The sequence below is a fragment of the Elephas maximus genome, chromosome 13 (genome assembly GCF_024166365.1).
Source record: "Elephas maximus indicus isolate mEleMax1 chromosome 13, mEleMax1 primary haplotype, whole genome shotgun sequence".
NCBI lineage: Eukaryota > Metazoa > Chordata > Mammalia > Proboscidea > Elephantidae > Elephas > Elephas maximus.
This window is the reverse complement of record NC_064831.1, coordinates 32,804,732-32,826,174: the sequence shown is the minus strand read 5'-3', so window position 1 is coordinate 32,826,174 and position 21,443 is coordinate 32,804,732. Positions and strand designations below refer to the sequence as shown.

At 41.9% G+C, this 21,443-nt stretch overlaps 1 protein-coding gene across 8 annotated transcripts in view; it reads right to left on the bottom strand.

Moving 5' to 3' along the window:
• SH3D19 (SH3 domain containing 19) overlaps positions 1-21,443 on the bottom strand; it is a 230,441-nt gene that overhangs the window by 39,838 nt on the left and 169,160 nt on the right. For 6 of the 8 annotated variants that reach the window (XM_049852784.1, XM_049852780.1, XM_049852782.1 and 3 more), the window contains exons 4-8: positions 19,660-19,702; positions 17,554-17,692; positions 17,268-17,427; positions 15,548-16,540; positions 2,563-2,670 (exon numbers count right to left, since the gene is read on the bottom strand). In XM_049852784.1, coding sequence (XP_049708741.1) covers positions 2,563-2,670; positions 15,548-16,540; positions 17,268-17,427; positions 17,554-17,692; positions 19,660-19,702 — 1,443 coding nt within the window. The remainder of the gene's footprint in view (positions 1-2,562; positions 2,671-15,547; positions 16,541-17,267; positions 17,428-17,553; positions 17,693-19,659; positions 19,703-21,443) is intronic. The other 2 variants (XM_049852781.1, XM_049852783.1) reach the window with 1 other exon arrangement.

Sequence of the window (21,443 nt, the reverse complement as noted above, 5' to 3'; positions counted from 1 at the left end):
AGCCAAGACTGCAGCAAAAGAGAAAGGAAACCAAAGAGTCAAAGAAGAAACCAGTCCACACGAGTAATAGTCCACATGAACCATGGCCTTACCTACCTTGAGACCAGAAGAACTATATGGTGCCTAGCTACCACTACCAACAGTTCCGACCAGGGACACAATAGATGGTCCCGGACAGCATGGGGAAAAAAACGGAGAGCAAAACTCAAATCTCTAAAAAAGGCCAGACTTACTGGAACAGTAGAGAGTAGAGGAATCCCCAAGACTATCACCCTGGGATACTCCTTAAACTTGGAACTCCAACCACTCCCAGAGGTCACTTATCAGCCAAAAGACAAAGTGGCTCATAAAATAAAAGCACCCATGAGTACTGTGCTCCTCTAAACAATCATCTAAATGAGACCTAACGGTCAATATGTGCCCTAGACCAAAGGTAAGAAGGTAAGGGAGGACAAAGAAGCTAGGTTAACGGAATCAGAACAACCAGAATGGAAATAATGAGAATGCGGACACATTGTGAAAAGTGTAGCCAATGTCACTGAGTAATATGTATAAAAAAAAAAAAAATTAAAAAAGAAATTGTTAAATGAGAACCTACTTTGCTATGTAAACCTTCTCCAAAATCTCCAATTTTATCTTTTTAAATAAAATATCTATTACAAAAAATAGCCAAGAGTTTACATCACAAAGCTGATCCTTTTGCCCCTTGCCCCTTCCAAGTTCAAGACACCAGAAGTCGCATTCTTTTTCCTCCACAGCATATATGTATTGCTTAATAATTGTAATAATAAAACTCCTAGCGAACAGGTTTTTGGTATAAATAGAAACAACTCTCTAAAAACTGTCTTGGCACTTCAGCTTTCTCACGTCTAGCATAGAGATGCAACTTTCTAATGGCTTCTGGAGCTTTGTCAGGATAATAATTAAAGGTACTCCTCCTTTTGAGGATTTCAGGAGTATTAATTCAGCTTACAGGTGTGCAGAAAAGAGTTGATACAGCAGGCCTGAGACTGCTATCCTTTGAAAGGTCTTCTAAGGTTAACCCAAAAAACCAAACCCACTGCCATCGAGTTGATTCTGACTCATAGCGACCCTATAGGACAGAACAGAACTGCCCCTGTGTGATTCCACTAGGTGAGAACTCTTGGAAGCTTATGTCTGGTTTCTTCTAGACTTTGCTTTGTGCACCTTTTCCCTTTACAGATTTTGCTTTGTATCCTTTTGATGAATAAATCATGATTGTGAGTATATCTATATGCTGAGTCCTGTGAGTCCTCCTAGTGAACCATCAAACCTAGGGAACCCTGACACAACAGGAGAGCAAATTTATGTGTACTACTTAAAACCCACACAAGCTTCTGACAGTATCAGCTATAACTATATCTCACTATGCCTGCTAAAATCCAAAATACATTCAACAATAGCAGAGAGGCAAGCAACTGCTAACATCTCAAAGAACTAATCTGTGAGCTATATAAAAAATACATATTGTTTAAGCCAATGCTACCATATGACCTCCTAAAGAGAGACAACCCATCAGAATTTGGTGCCCTTGACTCCTTTCTCCTGTTTATTCTTCATAGCAACTCAGTTCAATCTTCTTGATACTTGCCTGGGAACCAACAGTTAATAACAAAACCATCAACAGATGAAAACCAATATGATCCTTCTGGGTATACTGTATAGAGAAACCAAGCCCTTAAAACAGATTATTATGACATTCAGGATAGGCCTGCAATATAACTCTGGGTTGCTACAGGTGAAGAACTAGGATGCTGGTGGTGCTGTTGGGAGCAATGGAGTGGGCACATTCTCTTGTTAGACAAGACAAGGGTACATCTGGGTTGTGCAAACCCATGGCAGGCATAGATGAAACCAGAGGCCCATGGAGAAAGTTGTGTGATCACCAGGGGCAATACCCATGCTGTGGAACCACCACACACACACACACACACACCACACACACAATTTCCAACTATCTCTGGGAACTAAAAAAAAAAGTTCTGCCCTCTTTGCTTCTCCCTGACAATATCAGATTTCTTTTTGAAGAGCTTAAATCTCCTACAAAATTTCATTTATTAAAAAAAATCAAATAAAGAAGTATATCAAAATACAGTGTTACACTAATCTCAAAAATATTTGTGTACCTTGTTATACTTTTTCGAAGTTTTTGGCTAATGCTTTTCACACAATTCACGTATAAGCATATCTGGCTACTGACAGGACAAGCATACTCCTTATTTGCTATTAGTTTCAACTACTTCCCTGCCAAATCTTTACCGGTGCCATTAATGTGGGACGCTGCAGTGGTTCTGAGTGTTGCCTCCCACTTCTCTCTCTGCCTAATGACAACGTTAAAGAGAAATGAAAGCCAAATTTACTGTACTAACTCTTTAAAGAATTGTGGAAAAGCAAAAAAAAAACAACTTGGTTTTAAATGTTCTTGACCATGAATAATGATAAATGGCAGGTTAGACATAAATTCAAAAGCTGACATTGATAACTTAGCATGTACTCTTCCCAGGCTCTCGGAGAGGCAAATAAAGGTGGAGAGGCGCTTACATTTTCCGGGTTTGGCTGGAATTCGAATCACAGTGGGCTTCCTGGTGGGTGCTGGCTGAACTGCTGGTTCCTTTGTTGGTTCTGTTTTCATGGGGAGCTGAAAGGGATCTAATGAAAAACACAGTTTATTTTGCACGTTTTAGTTAACATGGATGCAAACAAAAGGCCTCATTCATAATTGAAGAGTCATATTTTTCATGCCCCAGGGAAAACTATTCATGGATAAACAAAATCTCAGTTTGCAGAGACAAAAACAAAGTTGAAGCTTATGAAAGGAAATAACTTAGTGCTCTGTAAATAATTCATATGGCTTTTCTTTGTCTGTGATGAGAGAGATCCAGGGCAATCTTGAATTATGTAGAAGCTATCTTTCATGGGTGGGCAGGCATTTTGTAAGTGTTCGCCTGAAAATGAGGGGCAATTGGAACAAAAAGCCAATTGTCTCCTATTTTGAAGCCTCCCAGATACCCCAGGAAGGAAGGACTCCTTTTCCCTATGTCCCCTGTGCTTGTACTGTTAACACTCAACCTCAGACTGCCAGTGGTCCTGGTCCTACCCAGCACCAGGCAGGTGCTTAGCAGTCTCAGATTGAGTGGTTCAGTAAAACTACACTTCGGTAACGTGAAAGTGAATAACATCTATCCCAGAAATAAGACGTCTTTCCTCAAATATTTAATTTTGAGGCAAGGACGGATTTCTCCATCTTAACTGGCTTATTTAAAATGGACAGTATATGCTTAGAGAAAGCATTTTATTTCTTTTTACTGTGCTTTAAATAAAAGTTTACAACTCAAGTCAGTTTTTCATACAAAAATTTATACACACATTGTTATTTGACCCTAGTTGCTCTCCCTATGATGTGCCAGGATAGTTCTCCTTTCCACCCCCGATTTCTCCTGTTAATTCAACCAGCTCCTGTCCCTCTCCACCTTCTCATCTCATCCCTGGACAAGAGCTGCCCATTTAGTCTCACTGGAGCTAAAAAGCACTTTCTAAGTATCATTTTATGTCTTATAGTCCAGTCTAATTTTTGCCTGGAGAGTTGGCTTCGGAATGGTGTTAGTTTTGGGCTAATAGAGAGTCCAGGGGCCGTATCTTCTGGGGTCCCTCCAGTCTCAGTCAGACCAGTAAGTCTAGTTTTTTTTACTAGAATTTGAGTTCTGCATCCCACTTTTCTCCTGCTCCATCAGGGACTCTCTGTTGTGTTCCCCATCAGGGAGGTCACTGGTGGTAGCCGGGGACCATCTAGTTCTTCTGGTCTCAGGCTGATGTAGTCTCTGGTTTATGTGGCCCTTTCTGTCTCTTGGGCTAATGTTTTCCTTGTGTCTTTGGTGTTCTTCATGCTCTTTTGCTCCACATGGGTTGGGACTAATTGACACATCTTAGATGGCTCCTTGCTAGCTTTTAAGACCCCAGACGCCCCTCACCAAAGTGGGATGCAGAACTTTTTCTTAATAAATTTTTTTATGTCAATTGACCTAGATGTCCCCTGAAACCATGATCCCCAGACCCTGCCCCTGCTACTCTGTCCCTTGATAGAGAAAGCATCTTAAACAAAAGCATAACCACTGAACTTTTTCACTGAAAGAACCTGTCTTTTCTCTTTAATGTAAATGTTCTTTTCACTGGTTTGGAAAAATTACCACAAAACTTAAATAAATAGTCTAGCAAAAAATAAAGAATGCTGTACACTGGGCACTCTAGACAGCACACAGAATCCCATGAGGCTGCCTTCGCCTTTATTCAACAAGAGGCAGAATGAGTACATGCTGTAATTCTGCACCTGTTCTGTGGACGTTGCCTGGGGGGAGATACTGCCTATAAAGCTATGCAGCTCGTAGCTCCTGTGATGAAGAGCATTCATGTTCTGCCTGTGTTATGAGCTGCAGTTCAATAAGCACCTTTTGCTGACCTGCTCTTTGCAGAATACATGAAGAGCTGAGCCAAGAATAAGAAGGCTGTTCAGCTCCCTAAGCCTTCTCCTTCCCTTCCACCCCGTGCTCAGCCAACCCCATTTTATATCCTGCCAAACCATCACTCACTAATCCCTTGCTTACTTGTTTATGTTCATCATATGCCAGTAACTGTGCTAGGTGGGAGATACCACAGTCAAGTATGATCCTATTTAAGCCTCTAATCTACACCTATGAAGGGCCCCATATTGCATGCTAGCTAAAATTATTATTATCACGCTACTGAAGAAAAAAAATTAGATGGCCCCTCACAGATGAAGTGAATCCTACCTAAGTTCAGGAAACTAATTTAAGATTATCAAAACAATACTATCAAACTTAAAAAAAAAAAGATTTCTGCAATAATAACACAACTTTTTCCACTGTAACCTATGTCTGCCCCAAATAAACACTCAAAGCTCCTGCTTTCAGGTTTAACCAAATTCCTCGAGTTAATTCCTCATTTTGTTATGGTCATTATTTTTTATTTCAAAAGTAGTATTTGTTGAGAAAAATGGAAACGTTAGTAAGACAGAAAAAGGAAATCTCCTGTAATTCCATCCCTTGAGTAATGATTATTATCTAAAATCTGATATATCTGTCTACAAATTTTTTTTCCATAAAAATTACATGATTATGTATTTTTGAAAAACAAAACCAGGGTCATTTTATACCGATTTCTTTGTAATTTGCTCCTTCACTTTTGTTCATTCAATAAATATGGAAATTGTGCATCAAAACTAATGTAGGTACTGGGAATACATCAGTGAACAAAACAAAGATCTCTATCCTCATGGAGCTTACCTTCCAGCGGGGAGATGGAGACAATAAACAGTGAGTATAATTGTTGTTGTTAGGTGCCGTTGAGTAGGTTTCGACTCACAGCAACCCTATAGGACAGAGTAGAACTGCCCCATAGGGTTTCCAAGGAGCAGCTGGTGGATTTGAACTGCCAACCTTTTGGTTAGCAGCCGAGCTCTTAACCACTAGCCACCAGGGCTCCATAAATATAATAGTGCTTTACGTGGTATGTTAGGAAGTGAGAAGTACTACGGAAAAAGAAGAGTGTAGAGCAGGATGAGGAGCCTCAGGAGTGGGCAAAAAGGAACGCAGGTCACAGCATGAAACAGGAGTGTGGAGGGGGCTGGAGGCTGTCCATCAATGATGCTATTTGGCTGTCTTTCCAACAACGGAACCATATGTATTCTAACAGTTATTCCAATTTGAAGAATGCAATCGGGACCTTAGGAAACAGCAGTGCCAATAGGTAAGAAGGGGTAGTTATGTCAAAGACTGTAGAGGTCCTGGTGGTGCAATGGTTAAATGCTGGGATGGTAACCAGAACCTTGGTAGTTCGAACTAACCCTGTAGCTACGAGGGTGAAAGACCTGGTGATCTGCTCCCATAAAGATTACAGCCTAGAAAACCCTATGAGGCAGTTCTACACTGTCACATGGGGTCGCTATGACTAAAAATCGACTCGATAGCACCTAACAACAACAAAAACATGTTAAAGTCCAATACTGCAAATATTACCAAAACTGAACTCCCCAAATTGTTCATATACTATAAATAGTATTAGCCAAAATGAGGTAATTTGAAGATCCATAAATCTTGGCTACATTTTATTCGAACACAGAAACACGGTATCTTTCTTTCTCTTCATCTCTCCCTCCCTGCCATTGCCTCTGCTCTGTCGCCTCGGCCCTTGTTGGGACTCCCCGACCTCCGAGGCATCTCCGGGTCCCCTCTCCCCTGCTGCTGCAGAGACTTGACCCTCTATTCCCTTCTCTCAGGGCTCAGTCCTTTTCTGCTGGAAAAAAGACCCAAAATTCAAGAAAAGGATTAAGGCTGATAATTGTTCCCTGGGTTCCACCTTTCAAGTGGCATTTCTGCTTTGACAGCTGCCTTTGGTACCTACAATCTGTTCGTTACTGGTATTGGTTACTAGTTGATGATGTTTTTGGAGGGCTATGGAGGAGTATGGAGGGGAAGGAGTCCCTGGGTGGTGCAACTGGTTAAGTGCTCGATTACTAGCTGAAAGGTGGGTGGTTCAAACCCACCTAGGGGCGCCTCAGAAGACAGGCCTGGCAATCTGCTTCCGAAAGGTCACAGCCATGAAAATCCTACGTAGTTCTACTCTGCACACACGGGTCTCCTTGAGTTGGAAACAACTTGATGGCGAGTACAACATGAAGGAAGGGGAACGAAAATCATGAGCATGAAATGACTTAAGTTGTTCTTCAGCTCATTAAATTCTGGACCAGTATGTGGCACAATGGTTAAAGTGTTTGTCTGCTAACCAGAAGGCTGGCAGTTCAAATCCACCAGGTGTTCCCTGGAAACCCTATGGGGCAGTTCTACTCTGTCCTATAGAGTCGCTATGAGTCAGAATTGACTTGAGGGCAATGGGTTTGGGCTTTTTTTTTTTTTTTTTTAATACCATCTGCACTCTGTAATATCCCATGAGTCAGGGCATGGACAAGGTGGGTAGAAAAGACAAAAAAGGCTAATCAGTGGCCCTGAGTGGTGGGATCAGGGGACATTCACCATGTGCCTGCTGTGGGAGCGCTGGCCTCAGGAAACCCTGCCCTAATACTGTACACAGTGCTGGTAGATTGCACCTATATGGTTAAAGGTGGTTTAGTCATTTAGCTTAAAATCTGAAAGATTTAAATCAAAGTAGAATGTATACTACTCATATAAAAAATGGGGGCAGTGGCGGTTCCGTGGTAGAATTCCCACCTTCCATGCAGGAGAACAGGTTGGATTCCTGGCCAATCCACCTCAGGCACAGCCGCCACCCCTCTCACCGGGGCTGGCATGTTGCTATGATGCTGAACAGGTTTCAGCAGAGTGTCTAGACTAAAATGGACTAGGAAGAAAGGCCTGGCAATCTACTTCTAAAGTCAGCCAATGAAAACCTGTGGATCATGACACTGGGTGTCTAACAGTACACATATGTTCAGAGCATTCTAACTACATTATGCCCCCATCCACTCTTTTCTGGTCTTTTATTTTTGATAAAAGTGAATTGCAATGCACAGGGACCCTATAGCCATTAGCTAGCCGGTCTTTAATAATCTGCACTCAAATCACGTGTAATTAGTCTACAATGAAAGTTCCTGGAAACATTTTTTTTTTTTCTCACTACAGCGAGGTAAAGAAGTCTTGGTGTCGTACCACTGTGGGCTGTTGGGCGGGAGTGGTCTCTTTAATCATCTGCCCTAGATGCGAGTCAAAAAAGCACCACATGTGCTTCTCCGGCTGCGTGGTAGTGCAGCCTCGAGCCACGTGGGAGACCCGTTTGTGGGGAGGACAAGCACAGTAGTACTTCACTGAGAAGGTGGAGTCGGAGGCCTGTTCTCCATCTTGGTAATGGTGTGCACGTCTCTCCCTAGCAACACAGTCTGAAGCTCTTTTCATGAAAGGGTTCCCTCCCCACCAACGGAAATAACAGGGCAATGTATAGAGCAAGGATGGCACACTATGTTTGCGAACTCCCACTTTGGCACCGCCAGGGCACTATGAGTCAGTATACACTGGACGGCAGTGGGTGTTTTGGTGAGGTGGGAAACTGGATAATTACAATTTGAGACATAACCTTTGACCCAGTAATCCCACTTGGGAAAATGTATTCTTCAGAAATAACGGCACTGGTAGGCATGAAAATGTTGATGAGAAAGTTTACTTCAGCATATTTTCGTAGTGGCAAAAATAAATAAAAGCAAATGAAACAACCCTAATGTCCATCAACAGGGAAAACATGGACCCAACTGTGATGTGCTCACACTAGGGAATTTTGGGCACACATGAGGAAACAATGAGTTAGACTTCTACCTCTAAAGCCAAAGGGGAAAAAAACCTTATTGCAGTTGTGTTCATCTGACCTATGGCGACCCCACATTGCTACAGAGTAGAACTGCTCCATGGGGTTTTCTTGGCTGTCATCTTTATGGAAGCTGATTGCCAAGCCTTTCTTCCACGGTGCCGCTGGGTGGGTTGAAACCACCAACTTCTCATCAGTAGTCTGTGCCACCCAGGGGCTGACCTATAAAGGGAAGTCCACAAAACCTCACTGTTGGATGCAAAACGCACACTGCTGAGTAACGTGTACAGCATGGTAAAATTTCCCTTTGTAAAAAATGGGAAGAAGTCCACAATGTACATATGTAAGCTTTAGCTTGGTATATATAAAGTGCACAAAGTTACACACAACGTTGTTCACATTGGTCACTGTGGGCACTGGGAAGAACAGGAGGGATATTAACGTTTTCCTTCTTTGTTTACTAAATCTCTGTGTTGTCTGACTTGCTACCACAAATGTGTTACTTTTATAACAAAACACCCCAATAAAATAAACAGAATCATAAGAAAAATAGTTACAATACGCCCCACCAAACAAAATTCTTATCTCTTTTAGTGCGTCGTCAAGGCAATAATGGCTATACAATTTTCCATAAAATAACTAGAAAAACCAAATCTTTTTTGGATACCATTCGCCAGTGGTTCTATTTAATAGGAAATAATGCAGACACATGTTTTTGAATTTGTCTCATTGAGACCTGTTTAGTTAATCGTCACTAGCTTCTACTTTGTAACCCTGAATAATAGAACTGTTTAGGAAAAAATGCTCATTTTATTACTTTTTAATTTCTATTCATCATCAGGCTAAAAACCACTGGGGGAGGAAGCTGTTTTTCTGAGGCAAACATTGCAAGAGAGAACCCTCCCGGTTTATTTCAGCCTCATTCTGCTTATGATCAATTCAAAGAAAGATTATTCACTATTTTTTAAGGGGTAACACTGGCACGTGGTCTGCAATTCTGACAGGTTCCCACCAGTTTCCTCACAAAAAGCAACCTTTGTGACCTACGTCTTGTACATCTTTCCAAAGACATGGCATCTTTGTATGTGTATGAGTTTTAACGCAAACAGTAGCTACAACAGCATGGAAACTATTATGCACTTTGTACTTCTCACTTATAATATCCTGGAGGCTGGAGCACAGTAGGAGACGCCAGCTCTGCCTCCTTTTAATAACCACACAATATTCCATCCTATTTGTTGTGGTTGTTAGTTGCCATTGAGTCAGCCCCGACTCATGGCAACCATACGTATAATAAAACAAAACATTGCCTGGTTCTTTCTGCTGCATCTTCCTGACCTTTGATATTGTTTGAGCCCACTGTTGTGGCTACGGTGTCAACCCGTCTCACTGATGTACTATAGCTCATTTAAGCAGCCCACTTAAGGTTATTTCTAATATTCCACAGTGGGAGGCCTTAATCTGGGGCCCAGAATGGGTCCTCGAAGCTCTGGAAACTGTTATCTTGAATTGTGCATACATGTATGTATGTCCCAGGGTTATTTTCAGGGGAGATGGAAGTTTTGCAGGCTGCATCAGATTCGCAAAAGGGTCTGAGACCCAGATATGGTTAAGGACCTGAGTGCCATAGTTCATCGACCACATACTCTTTGCTCTTGCTTCTACAAAAACAAAACCCAAAAACTCCACAAAGCATCTCCAGGAGAATCTTTTATCCAAATCTAAGGGAAGTCGATGGCATTTTTCTCTACTTTTATTTGCAACGTTTATTCAGCTCTTCTTCCAGCACCTCACAACAACACCCATTATTCTACACCTGCTGCCAAGCAGGCAGGTCTCCCTACACCTATATCCGCATGGTCTTCATTACCGGGCTGAGAAAAACACTGATGATAAAGTACTCCTCTGCCCATTACCTGTCTCTAATAACATGCTTGTCATCATAATTAGTTTCACCATCTCCAGCTTGCTTTCTGTCATTTCTTTCCCTTGAGTTCTGTTAATAGCAGAAATTGGCTGCTAAACTATTATTCTGGTCTGGGTAATGGGGCTGACAGCAGATGCATTCTGCTTTTTCCTTGACAACTGGGTATGATTTGTAAAGGTGTGAAGGAGAATTGCTAACACTTCTTAGCTCCATTACATTAACCTGGAAGGCATTCTACCCAAGAAATGAATCCAATATTAAATTGCCTGTTTTATGAGTTTTCCTTTAATAATTTTTCTAATCTTTACAGTGTTCTCATAGCTTCAGTGTTTTCCAATCTCTGTTTTCTGAGATTAATAAGGTAGCTTCATTTCACGAACACTCTTCTATTAGATTTTCTTTATTTGTGAGAGACGAGGAGAAGAAAGGAAGACGTATTTGTGATTGTCTCTCCTTTCTCCTTTATTTCTCTCCTACTTTGTGGCTGATGTCTGGATGATTAGGCAAAGCTTCACAGAGATTACCATACTTATTTACAAAGACAATGCAAATGAAATATCATCAAAAAGTCACCAAGCCCCAAAGCAAATTAATAAACAAAACCAAAAGCAAATGAAAATCCCTCCACAGCATGAGCAGTTTAGAGGTGATCCTGAAGGCCCCTGGAGGACAACAGGCAGGGAAGGACAAGGTCCAGCATGCACTCTAGAAAAATCCCTTGGGTAGCCACAATGTGAATGAAGGATGATGGGTCTGAGGCCACCACAGGAATCTGGGAAGGAGATCAAGAAGGCCTTAAGTGGGGCAGTAGCAGGAGGGATGGAAACAAGAGGCAGATCCAAGAACTGTTCAGAAGGTAAAACCAGCAGGAGTTGGTAACTAATTGGATGTGAAGGGCGGGAAGTAACTATAATAAAACAAAAAAGTTGCCGCTGAGTCGATATTCCACCTTATGGCGATCTCATGTGTATCAGAATAGAGCTGTGCTCCACGGGGTTTTCAATGGCTGACTTTTTGGAAGTATATCACCAGGATTTTCTTCCAACGTACCTGTAGGTAGACTCGAATCTCCAACCATTATGGGTAGCAGTTGAGCATGTTAACCCTTTGCACTACCCAGGGACTCCACCAATAATAAAAAAAAATAAAAATAACAACTAACCCAGTTGCTGCTGAGTCGACTCCAACTTATGGCAACCTCCTGTGTGTCTGAGTAGAACTGTGCTGCATTTTTTGAAAGAGATTGCCAAGCCTTTCTTCTGAGAAACCACTCGGTGGACTCAAACCTCCAACATCTTTTGGTTAGCAGCTGAGTGAGTTAACCTTTTGCGCTATCCAGGGACTCCAACCATAATAAAGACAAAAACCAAATCAAACCAGGTGCCATTCAGTCGATCCCAACTCATGGCATCCCTGTGTGTTAAACAGCAGAACTGTCCTCCATGGAGTTTCCAGTGTCTGATTTTTTAGAAGCTGGTCACCAGGCCTTTCTTCCGAGGCACCTCCGGATGGACTCGAACCTCCAAACTTCCAATTAGCAGCCAAGTGTGTTAACTGTTTACACCAACCAGGAACTCCAACCATTGATAACTACTACTTAATAAGCACTTCTTGTGTTTCAGACAACACGATAGGGCTTTCCTGATGATCACATTTAATCCCTGCAACAACTCTACGCAGAGTAGTAGTGTCGTGTTTTACAACTGAGGAAAGCAAGGCATTGTGAGGTAAAGTAAACAACATAAGTCTTACAGCAATAAGAGGTGGGCCCTGGCTTGTGTGACTCCAGCCCAACTAGCTAGCCACTGTGTAGCAAGGTAGGAGGCCAAGGGGATGACCTCCGGGTTTCCCCAAGGGATGTTGGATATGTGATGGTGTCATCAAGTGAGGTGCAGAACACAGGAGAAGCAGTGGGTTTGGAAAGAAGATAAAGTGCTCATTCAGTATAAACCATAGTCAAGAGCAATGATTAAAGTCAGGTAGGGCAAGCAAATTACACATTTTGCTCAGACTGCCCCCTTAATTAAATGTGGTGCCACGAGGTGGTAGAAATAAGAAAAGGCTGAGCATGAAGCATGGAACTGTATTCATGTTCAGTGTATATTGTTGACCTTCCTTTTTGAAGATGACTATAATTAGGTGCTTGATGACATAGAATAAATCCTCAGCAATTACCTAACCAAGTTGTCATCCCCATAGAGTCTAGGCAAGAGATACTTCTTCAGCCAGTACCATTTCCACCCCCAATTTCTACCATTTCCACCACTTGCTGCTGTTGGGTTCACCCCTCTTTGTCCTACCCTGAACCTTTAACACCAAAACAAAACAAAAAAAGGTTTAAAGAAGAAAATGAAATTAACAAAGACTTGAAAAGTGGAAAAAGGTGCATCTTTTTTCAGTTACAATGTTATGTGCCTGATAAATATTTAATGAATACTTGCTATCATTTGAAACACAACTGTGCTTTGAAGACTCTGGTTTCGAAATCACAGAGCTTATACCGTTTTGATCCACGTTAAACATCTATAAGATGACAGTTAACCTTTGGAAAACACTATTAAGCTTGTATGTTCACAAATTCTACCCCAAACAGGTGAAGAGCAGTAAAAGGAATCTTACCGATGACAGGGAGAGCAGCTTAGTTCAAATCAAAGGTAAGCTTTACCATCTCACCCTCCATCTGTACAGCAAAAGGAAGGAAACACTCTCTGCCTTTTGGGAGATTTAATTGTCCTGATCTTGGCAGCAAATTCACAACACTGTATGTTATTTACAAACCCTTGCATTCCCAAGGGAATATGTTCCCTGAAGATAACAGAAAAAAAGGCAACAACATATGGCTGGGTCTTCCCTCCCTGCATTGCTCTTGCCAGAGTCCTCCTCCAGGGGTGGCCCTGCTCCTGGCACTCCCACCCGGGGCCTGCATCAACCTGAGGAGTCTCTTGGGGGCCACTGTATGACTTCCCGTCTGACAGGGATCGAATTGTGTCCCCCAAAAAGTTACACTGATGTCCTAACCCCTGTACCTGTGAATGAGACTCTATTTGGAAATAAGGGTTTTCTTTTGTTAGTTTAACGAGGGAATACCAGAATAGGGTGCGCCTTAAACCTAATCCTTTCTTAGTGATGCCATAAAAAGAGCAGAATGGACACGGGGGAAGACGCCAAGTGAAGACAGAGGCAGATGACTCTATAAGCCCAGGACTGCCAAGGATTGCCGGCAGGCACCAGAAACTGAAAGAACCTTCCTCTACAACCAAAGCCCTGAATTCAGATTTCCAGCCTTCAGAACTGAGAGACAATAAATTCCTGTTCTTTAAAGCTACCCACTTGTGGTATCTGTGTTACAACAACACTAGGTAACTGTGTGAGAGTGCCAAAACTGAGATGGTTGACTGGTATGAGAATAACTGGCCTAGGCCTGAACCCCAGCTCCATCTTAGCTTTTGCTTATCTCTCCCGCAACCATTAACCTTTAGACAGACTTAAGTACATAAGAAAGGAAATGTTTTTTCTCTGTGGTTAAACTAAAGACATGGAAAAAAATGCTCCTATGGGAGGGTCTTGAGGCTAGACCCTTATCAGAATCCCTTCAGTAGCCCTCCAGAAATGCATTACCACAAAGAAGCTGACAGCCCTCAGGAAATGTTTTATTCAAAACAAGCTATTTTTAACAGAACGTTCTTAGAGAGAAAATCTTAAAATTACCTTTTGACACCCTTTAAACCCCTACCACTTAGTCATGTATTTCTGTAATTTAGAAAACAAAAACCCATTGCCGTTGAGTGGATTCTGATTCATAGCGACCCTATGGAACAGGGTAGAATTGCCACATAGAGTTTCCAAGGAGCGCCTGGTGGATTCGAACTGCCAACCGTTTTGGTTAGTAGCTATAGCACTTAACCACGACGCCACCGGGGTTTCCAAAAAACCTGTTGCTGCGGAGTTAATTCCGACTCAGCGACCCTATAGGACAGAGTAGAATTGTCCCATTGGGTTTCCAAAGAGCAGCTGGTGGATTCAAACTGCTGACTCTTACCTACTGCGCCACTCAGGCTCCTTTAGGAAATTAGCCAATTCAAATAGTCCACATACATGCTTCCAACCAACCGCTGTAAAGCCCCTACTTTGAGTTGTCCCACCTCCTGCTTCCTGATTTTGCCTCATAAAAATGCCTCTGTAACTCCACCACTTTACAACGTATGGTTACACTTTGTGAGATCAGACGTGTCCCCAGTTCAAACTGTTTTAAACCTTCAATAAATCTCTTATTTTAACAGAGTACGTGTTCTTGTGGCGTAGTGGTTTAAGAGCTATGGCTGCTAAACAAAAGGTCAGCAGTTCGAATCCACCAGGTGCTCCTTAAAAACCATATAGGACAGTTCTACTCTGTCCTATGGAGTCGCTATGAGTTGGAATCAACTCCACAGCAACGAGTCTGGTCTGGTCTGATGCATTCTTACTGTTAGACATTACTAAGACACCATCTTGAGAAGCTTCCCCCTACATCCTCCTAATGCCATGTCCCACCAACACTCTCGGTCCTTCCAATGTGAAACCTGAATTTCCACCTGCCCCAGACTGCTTTTTCCTGGCTCCTATAATAGTAACTGAGGAGCCCTGGTGGCGATGTTGTTATTGGCTCAGCAGCTAACCAAAAGGTCGGCAGTTCAAACCCACCAGCTGCTCCATAGGAGAAATATGTGGCAGTCTACTTCCATAAAAATTGCAGCTGAGGAAACTCTATGGGGCAGTTCTACTCTGTCACATGGGGCCCTAATCAACTCAACAACAATTGGTTGTAGTGGCAATCAATGAATTAAGTACAAATTTCCAAATCTTGCATTTCTACATTTGCTCTCTGCCTTTCTGCTCTGTGTGGGTCTCCCTTTTCTCCCGGTCTCATCTCCCCTACCCTCATATTTTCCTTTCTTCTGTCTCCATCCCCCACCCAGCTCCACGTTTCTGTATCTCTCTCCATTCCTCCCTATCTGTCCATGCATGCACACATACCTCGGTAACTCATGTCTTGAGAACTAAAACAGTAAGTACCATGTATAACATATCCTATGATGGAGTGCTGGTGGTGCAGTGGTTAGGAGCTTGGCTGCTAACCAAAAGGTCAGTAGTTCAAATCCACCAGCTGCTCCTTGAAAACCCTATGGGGCAGTTTTATTCTGTCCTATTGGGTTGCTATGAGTTGGAATCAACTCCATGGCAACAGGTTTTTTGTTTATGATGAGTTTAGATTCCCCTCCACTTCTGATTTTTACTTACCCAGAACCATGTCTGAACTGGCAGAGTCTTCAGCCATGTTCCCCGATGGGGTGGGTAAGACATCATCATCGAAGCTGATAAGATCGATGTCCCCTGGGGGCTTGCTCTGCAGAACTGAAACTGGGGGGTTGCCCAGGGGCCCTTCTCCCAGGGACCTGAATGCTTTGGCTTGTGACGCCACTGAGAGTCGGGGAGGAACAGTGACTGGTTTCAGTGAAGGACAGGTGGGGTTTTCTGAGGAAACTGATTTCTTCGGCAACAAAGGGCGTGGAGCAGGAGTTGGGACTTTCTTCCCACCATTAGGGCCTTCAGCCATGGGACCCCCGACCGGAATCTCATGAACAGTGCTTCGTATAAGGCCAGGATTTGGTTTCTTTGGCAATTCAGGTTTGGTTACTGGGATGCTGCCTGCTTCTTGAGGTGAAGAGCGTGGGACAAGCCCTTCCCGGGAGGCCACCTTGAGCCTGTTTTCTGTCCAGGAGTCCCATTCTCCAGAAGCTCTGCTAGCAGCTGGCTTGGGAGCCACGGAAGGTTTCCCTGAGGAAACAGGAGGCCTTGGGGGGACTGTGCGGGGAGCAATTTCTGGCTTCTTGGGCAGTCCTGAGGTTTCTGTATTTGTCTGACCCTCAAATGCTTTGACTCTTGAGACAATACTATTCTGGCTTCGTTCTGTGTTCATAATGTTCATCACTGCCTGACTGTCCAAGTTGCTGGTATTGTCCAACAGAGACCGGGGCAGGCTTGGGGAAGGCGCGGCTTCTTTGGCCGTGGCACTAATCTTCTGGTGACTTTGCTCTTTAATGTGAGTACTTCTGGCGACTGGTCTGAGGTTGCCTTTTGATCTTGGCCTTGGCACTGGACATCTTGTAGCACTGGGGATTCCCGGACAATTCTGTTCCTCGGAAATATCAAAGACTATTAAAGGCGCCACATCTGGGGAAGGCTGAAGAGGCTTGAGAGGTGGCTGAAGAGGCTTGAGAGGTGCCTGTAGTGCTGACAAGACCAAAAGGACAAAAAGAAGTTGCAATATTATCATTTAAAAGAAGGAAAAATAAAACACAGGAGATGACTATATTTTCTTAATATACATGAGAACTAAAGGGATGTTGATTTCCTTCGTTAGTAAAAAGCAATTCCCAATTTCACTGGGGAACGGTTTATACTGAGTTTCCTGCAGAAGGGTTCTTTAACCTATATTTGTTCATATAACAAATACTCATTATATAATATTTTATAATCTCACTGGATTTATCAAAGAAGCCATTTCTCTTTGGTTGTCAAAATTCCAGCATTTCTTGCTTTACTTTTCTAAAGTAACTTATTTTCATCTCTGCTGCCCTAACACAAGGCGTTCTTAAAGCCTAAGACGACAATCGCCCTTAGCATCCTAACAAATTTTAGGTGCTAAATATAATATCCTTCTCAATGCTGGCATCAGAGTTAAACAGATGATGTTTTTGTGTTATGAGCTCGTGTGAGCCCAGGAGATTAGGGCTATGACTTGTCCAAATGATCTATGACAATAATCATGGCCCACCCAAATAAAGAATGCATGCAGTGATCACGTTGACTGCGAAGCAGACCCCAGTGAATTGTGTAAGAAATTCAAATTATTTTAAAGGCTAGAAGCCGACTCAACAGCAGCAGGTTTTTTTTTTTTTTGTAGAAGCCTACAGATTACTTCCCTAGATGTCTGTCAGAATCAGGAAGGACAAATTACTTGCATTACTTTGAGGCAGCTGGTTGTCTACTTCTGAAAAGTCTGTCTGAGTTGCAGAAGTAATAGTGTGCCTTGCAGGGGCAGCAGCATTATTATTATTTGTAGTGTTAACTTGAACTTGGTTGATTTCTTTTATGACTTGCTCATAAGAAGGCGGGAGCTGCGAAATAAAAATGAAGACTTCAGACATCTTGTGGCAAATAGCCAAGGTGCATTAAGTCTCATTGTTATCTTTGAACTTTATTTTAAAAATAAAATGGAAAGAGATAACGTGATGTTTATTCACCTCAGCAGGAACCAGCTCACTGGGTCTCCACGGGCCTGTGGAAGAAGGCGGGGGAAACCCCAATCCTGGGGGAGGGGCTCCCGGGAACCAAGAGGTCTGCCTCAGCGGTTCAGCTGCCACGATGGTGATCTCTGGACGCCTGCAGACAGAAGCCTCAGTGAGATACTACAGGTTGGAAACAAGCTTCTGTCTATCTGCAAATGTTCAAAGATTTAAAAAACCACCACCACCTACACAAGTTAGGTAAGAACTGCCACATTCATAGAAATGAACTGTCCAGCCTGAGCTGTCTCTAACAGAGCACCCAGACAGGCTTCAAGGGGACCGATGGCAGCCATCATCCAAGACCCTGACCTCAGAAAGTTAGCGATGTACCCTGAGTATACTTAGCCCTGCCAGGGCTGATAAGCATAAGGACTGCCATTTTGACTCATGGCAACCCTACATGTGCAGAGTAGAATGGCTCCATAGGGTTTCTTTCTTCTGAGACAACTCTGGGTGGGTTTGAACCATCAACCTTTCAGTTATTAATTGAGCGCTTAACTGTTTATGTCACCCAAGGGCTCCTAAAGACTAATTCAGGGCCATGTCATCTCCTCATTCCAGGATTCTGTTATCTGGCCTACAGGACAAACATGAATATATCCTAAAGCACGAAGATGCACTCGTCAAATGGAACTGCTTGGCTTTCTGCTGTCATAAAGCACATGCTCTCAAACAAAAATTACCGTGGGAAAAGAACGTTCTGTTCTGCCCCACCCCACCTCTGCCTCCCTTCAAGGTTATTGTTAAGTGTTTAGGATTTAGATGTCTGCGTTCCTGGTCAGTTTTAGATATGGTTTGATGATTAATCTTTAATACTAAGGAGTAGCAGTGATTTAGGGATGTCTTCTTCCATTGTTTTCTTAACCTAATTCTATATTTTCACGTTTTAATTTTACCTTCAACCTGATTTTCTAAAAAATATTTACTGTGTGACCTTGAGCAAATCAAACTTTCTGAGCCTCAGTTTCCTTATCTGACACATAAACATGGTGAAACCTGCTTTACTTCTCTATATCACTCTATAGAAAATCAAATGAGATTTTAAAAATCAAAAAGCACTGTCATTATCAAAATCTGCACACACATACTCGCATACTAGCTTGTGAAATGGCAAAAAGAATCTTTAGTTAAACTTGAATTGCCTTCCCTAAGAACCTCTGCTTATACCTTTGTCTAACCAAATAGCAAGAATAATGAGTTACAATTTAGTTAAGTGTTAAGCACTCTACATGCATTAATCCTATGACAACCTTATGAAGTAGGTACTATTAGACTCATTTTATAGATGGGATATAGAAGTTAAGAGAGGTTAAGTAGTTAGTCTAAGGTGACATGGTAAAAAAGTAGAGAAGCCAGGATTTGAACCTGGTTCTATCTGACACCGAAGTCCTTGCTCTTAGTTACCCTATATTATACTGTAAGGAACTTGAAAGCAGGGATCATGTCTTATAAATACCCATCCATCATCCATCCATCTATCCTTTTATCCACCTATCTACCCTTCCATCCTTCTATTTGTCCATCCACCCACTCTACCACCTATCTGCCAGTTGACTGGTTCTTCCTTCCATCTATCCATTACTCACATCTCCCTCTATCCTTCCACGCCCTCCCTCCCTCTAAGCAGACATTTATCCATCCAGCTGTCTATCCAGCCTGCCTGCCTTTTCCTTTCCTCTACCCTGCCATTCCATTTTCTACCCTGTCATCTACTCATTTACTTATGTAACATTCACTAAGTAGCTGTGAGGTACAAAGTGTTTTTTAGAAGCAGTTACAGCAATGCTTTACACATAGCAGTTGCTTAATGAACATTTTTTTAACACTGACGTCAGTAAATAATTACAGTCAAAAGAACATTTTCAGGCCTGTATTATCTCTTCTCTCAAGCAAAATCATCATCCCTCAAATGCGTAGATTAAGTTAGGAAATGTACTGATGGGGCAGAACACAATAATACGTGGCTTAGGAAGGGAGAGCTATTTAACTTGCTAACTGACAACACAGTTTTATTTAACTTATCAACAGAATGTATGTCCTCTATTATAAACATAACCGTACCTCCTATCTCGATGAAGCTCACTCTGAGTGGATGTCCGAGAAGCTAGAGAAGGAAGAATAAATTGGTATAGCTCAAAATCAGTACATTCGACAAAGGTTTAAATTTTTAGAGTATACTACTGAAAAAAAGTTAGTTTATACTTGACATCATATAGAATGTATGGATTTTAATATCAGTAGAAAAGAAAATATGATCTGTTTATTATGGTAATATATTTAAATTGCATAAGAAAGTATAGATTTCAAAAAACTTCCCAAAACACATTCTATGGTTCTGAAAATAATTTGAAGAAGGAAGAAACAAAGAAGACAGCTATTAAATAAAAATTTTATGGTAAGGCATTAAGACAATGACACGAAATAACAATGGGCAGAAAAACTTTTTCAAATACCTATTCTATCCACGTGACTACATTTTTGTGATATTTGTTTATAACTCTATTGTCAAAGGAATCCAAAAAACCCAGTTCCGTTGAGTCGATTCTGACTCTTAGCGACCCTACAGGACAGAGTAGAACTGCCCCATAGAGTTTCCAAGGAGTGCCTGGCGGATTTGAACTGCTGACCTCTTGGTATGCAGCTGTAGCATTTAACCACTATGCCACCAGGATTTCCAAATTACTGTTATAAATATAAATATGGTTATAGCACATATTACTGTATATATAGCACTGACTTTTCCCTCAAGGCTCAAGTTAAAAAAGCTAGATGTTTAAATTTTTTCTAAATTTTATTTTAAAAGTCAAATCAAGTCTTACTCAATTTGGAAAATACGGCACATGTGGGGTCCATTTTTGTGTAATAGAGAATGTTATTCTTGTTTCCAAGGAACACATTCTAAAGATCCCTTTGAGTAATAGAGAATGTTATTCTTGTTTCCAAGGAACACATTCTAAAGATCCCTTTGAAAAAATAACCAACCTTCAAATGCCGAACCGTAAAGATTTGTGCACAAAAGGGAATTTGTTTCGGCCATAAACTCTCTCTACCAGTTGCCTTCGTATTTCTCCAATACTCTACTTTTTCAATTCTGATTTGAAAGGGGCTAGAGGTATATATCTTTTCTTTCTGTCTCCTCCTTGTTTACTGATCTCTCTGAAGAGGGAGGGTGCCAAAGCTGGAGCGGAGGTGTGAGGCAGGAAGGAAATGTAGGCTGCAGTGGGCGCTGTGACAGCTGAAACTACACTAGGCTGGCATCGGAAACCAAACCCCTAGATCTCGAATTGGAGGATGCCCTATATTCCTATCATCAACTGGTTTGAAAGACTGTTATATACATTCTTAAATATTTTACTTTATTTTTGGTGAGTGTGTACACAGCAAAAGAGGTTCCCGTTCAACAATTTCTACACATATTGTTCAGTGACACTGGTCACATTTTTCACATTGCGTCAAACAGTCTCATTCTTTCCATTCTAGTTGTTCTGTTCCCAATAACCTAGTCTCACAGCCTCCCAACCTTCTCAGCTATGCTTTAGAGTACTTGTTGACCATCTGGTCTCATGTAGACGGTTTTTTAAAGAAATACAGAGCTAACCTGCTATTTAGCTAAAAGGTGACTTCAGGGGATAGTTTTGACTCAAGGTTTGAAGTGTATCTCAGAGCAAAAGTCTTGGGAATTCCTCCAGTCTCAATTGGCCCAGTAAATCCGGATTTTTTGAGAATTTGAAGTCCTGTTCCACATTTTTCTCCCTACTGGTGTTGTCATGCTTTTTTTAAATTGTATTTATTTTGTTGTTGTTGAGAATATATAGAACAAAACATACACTAGTTCAACAGTTTCT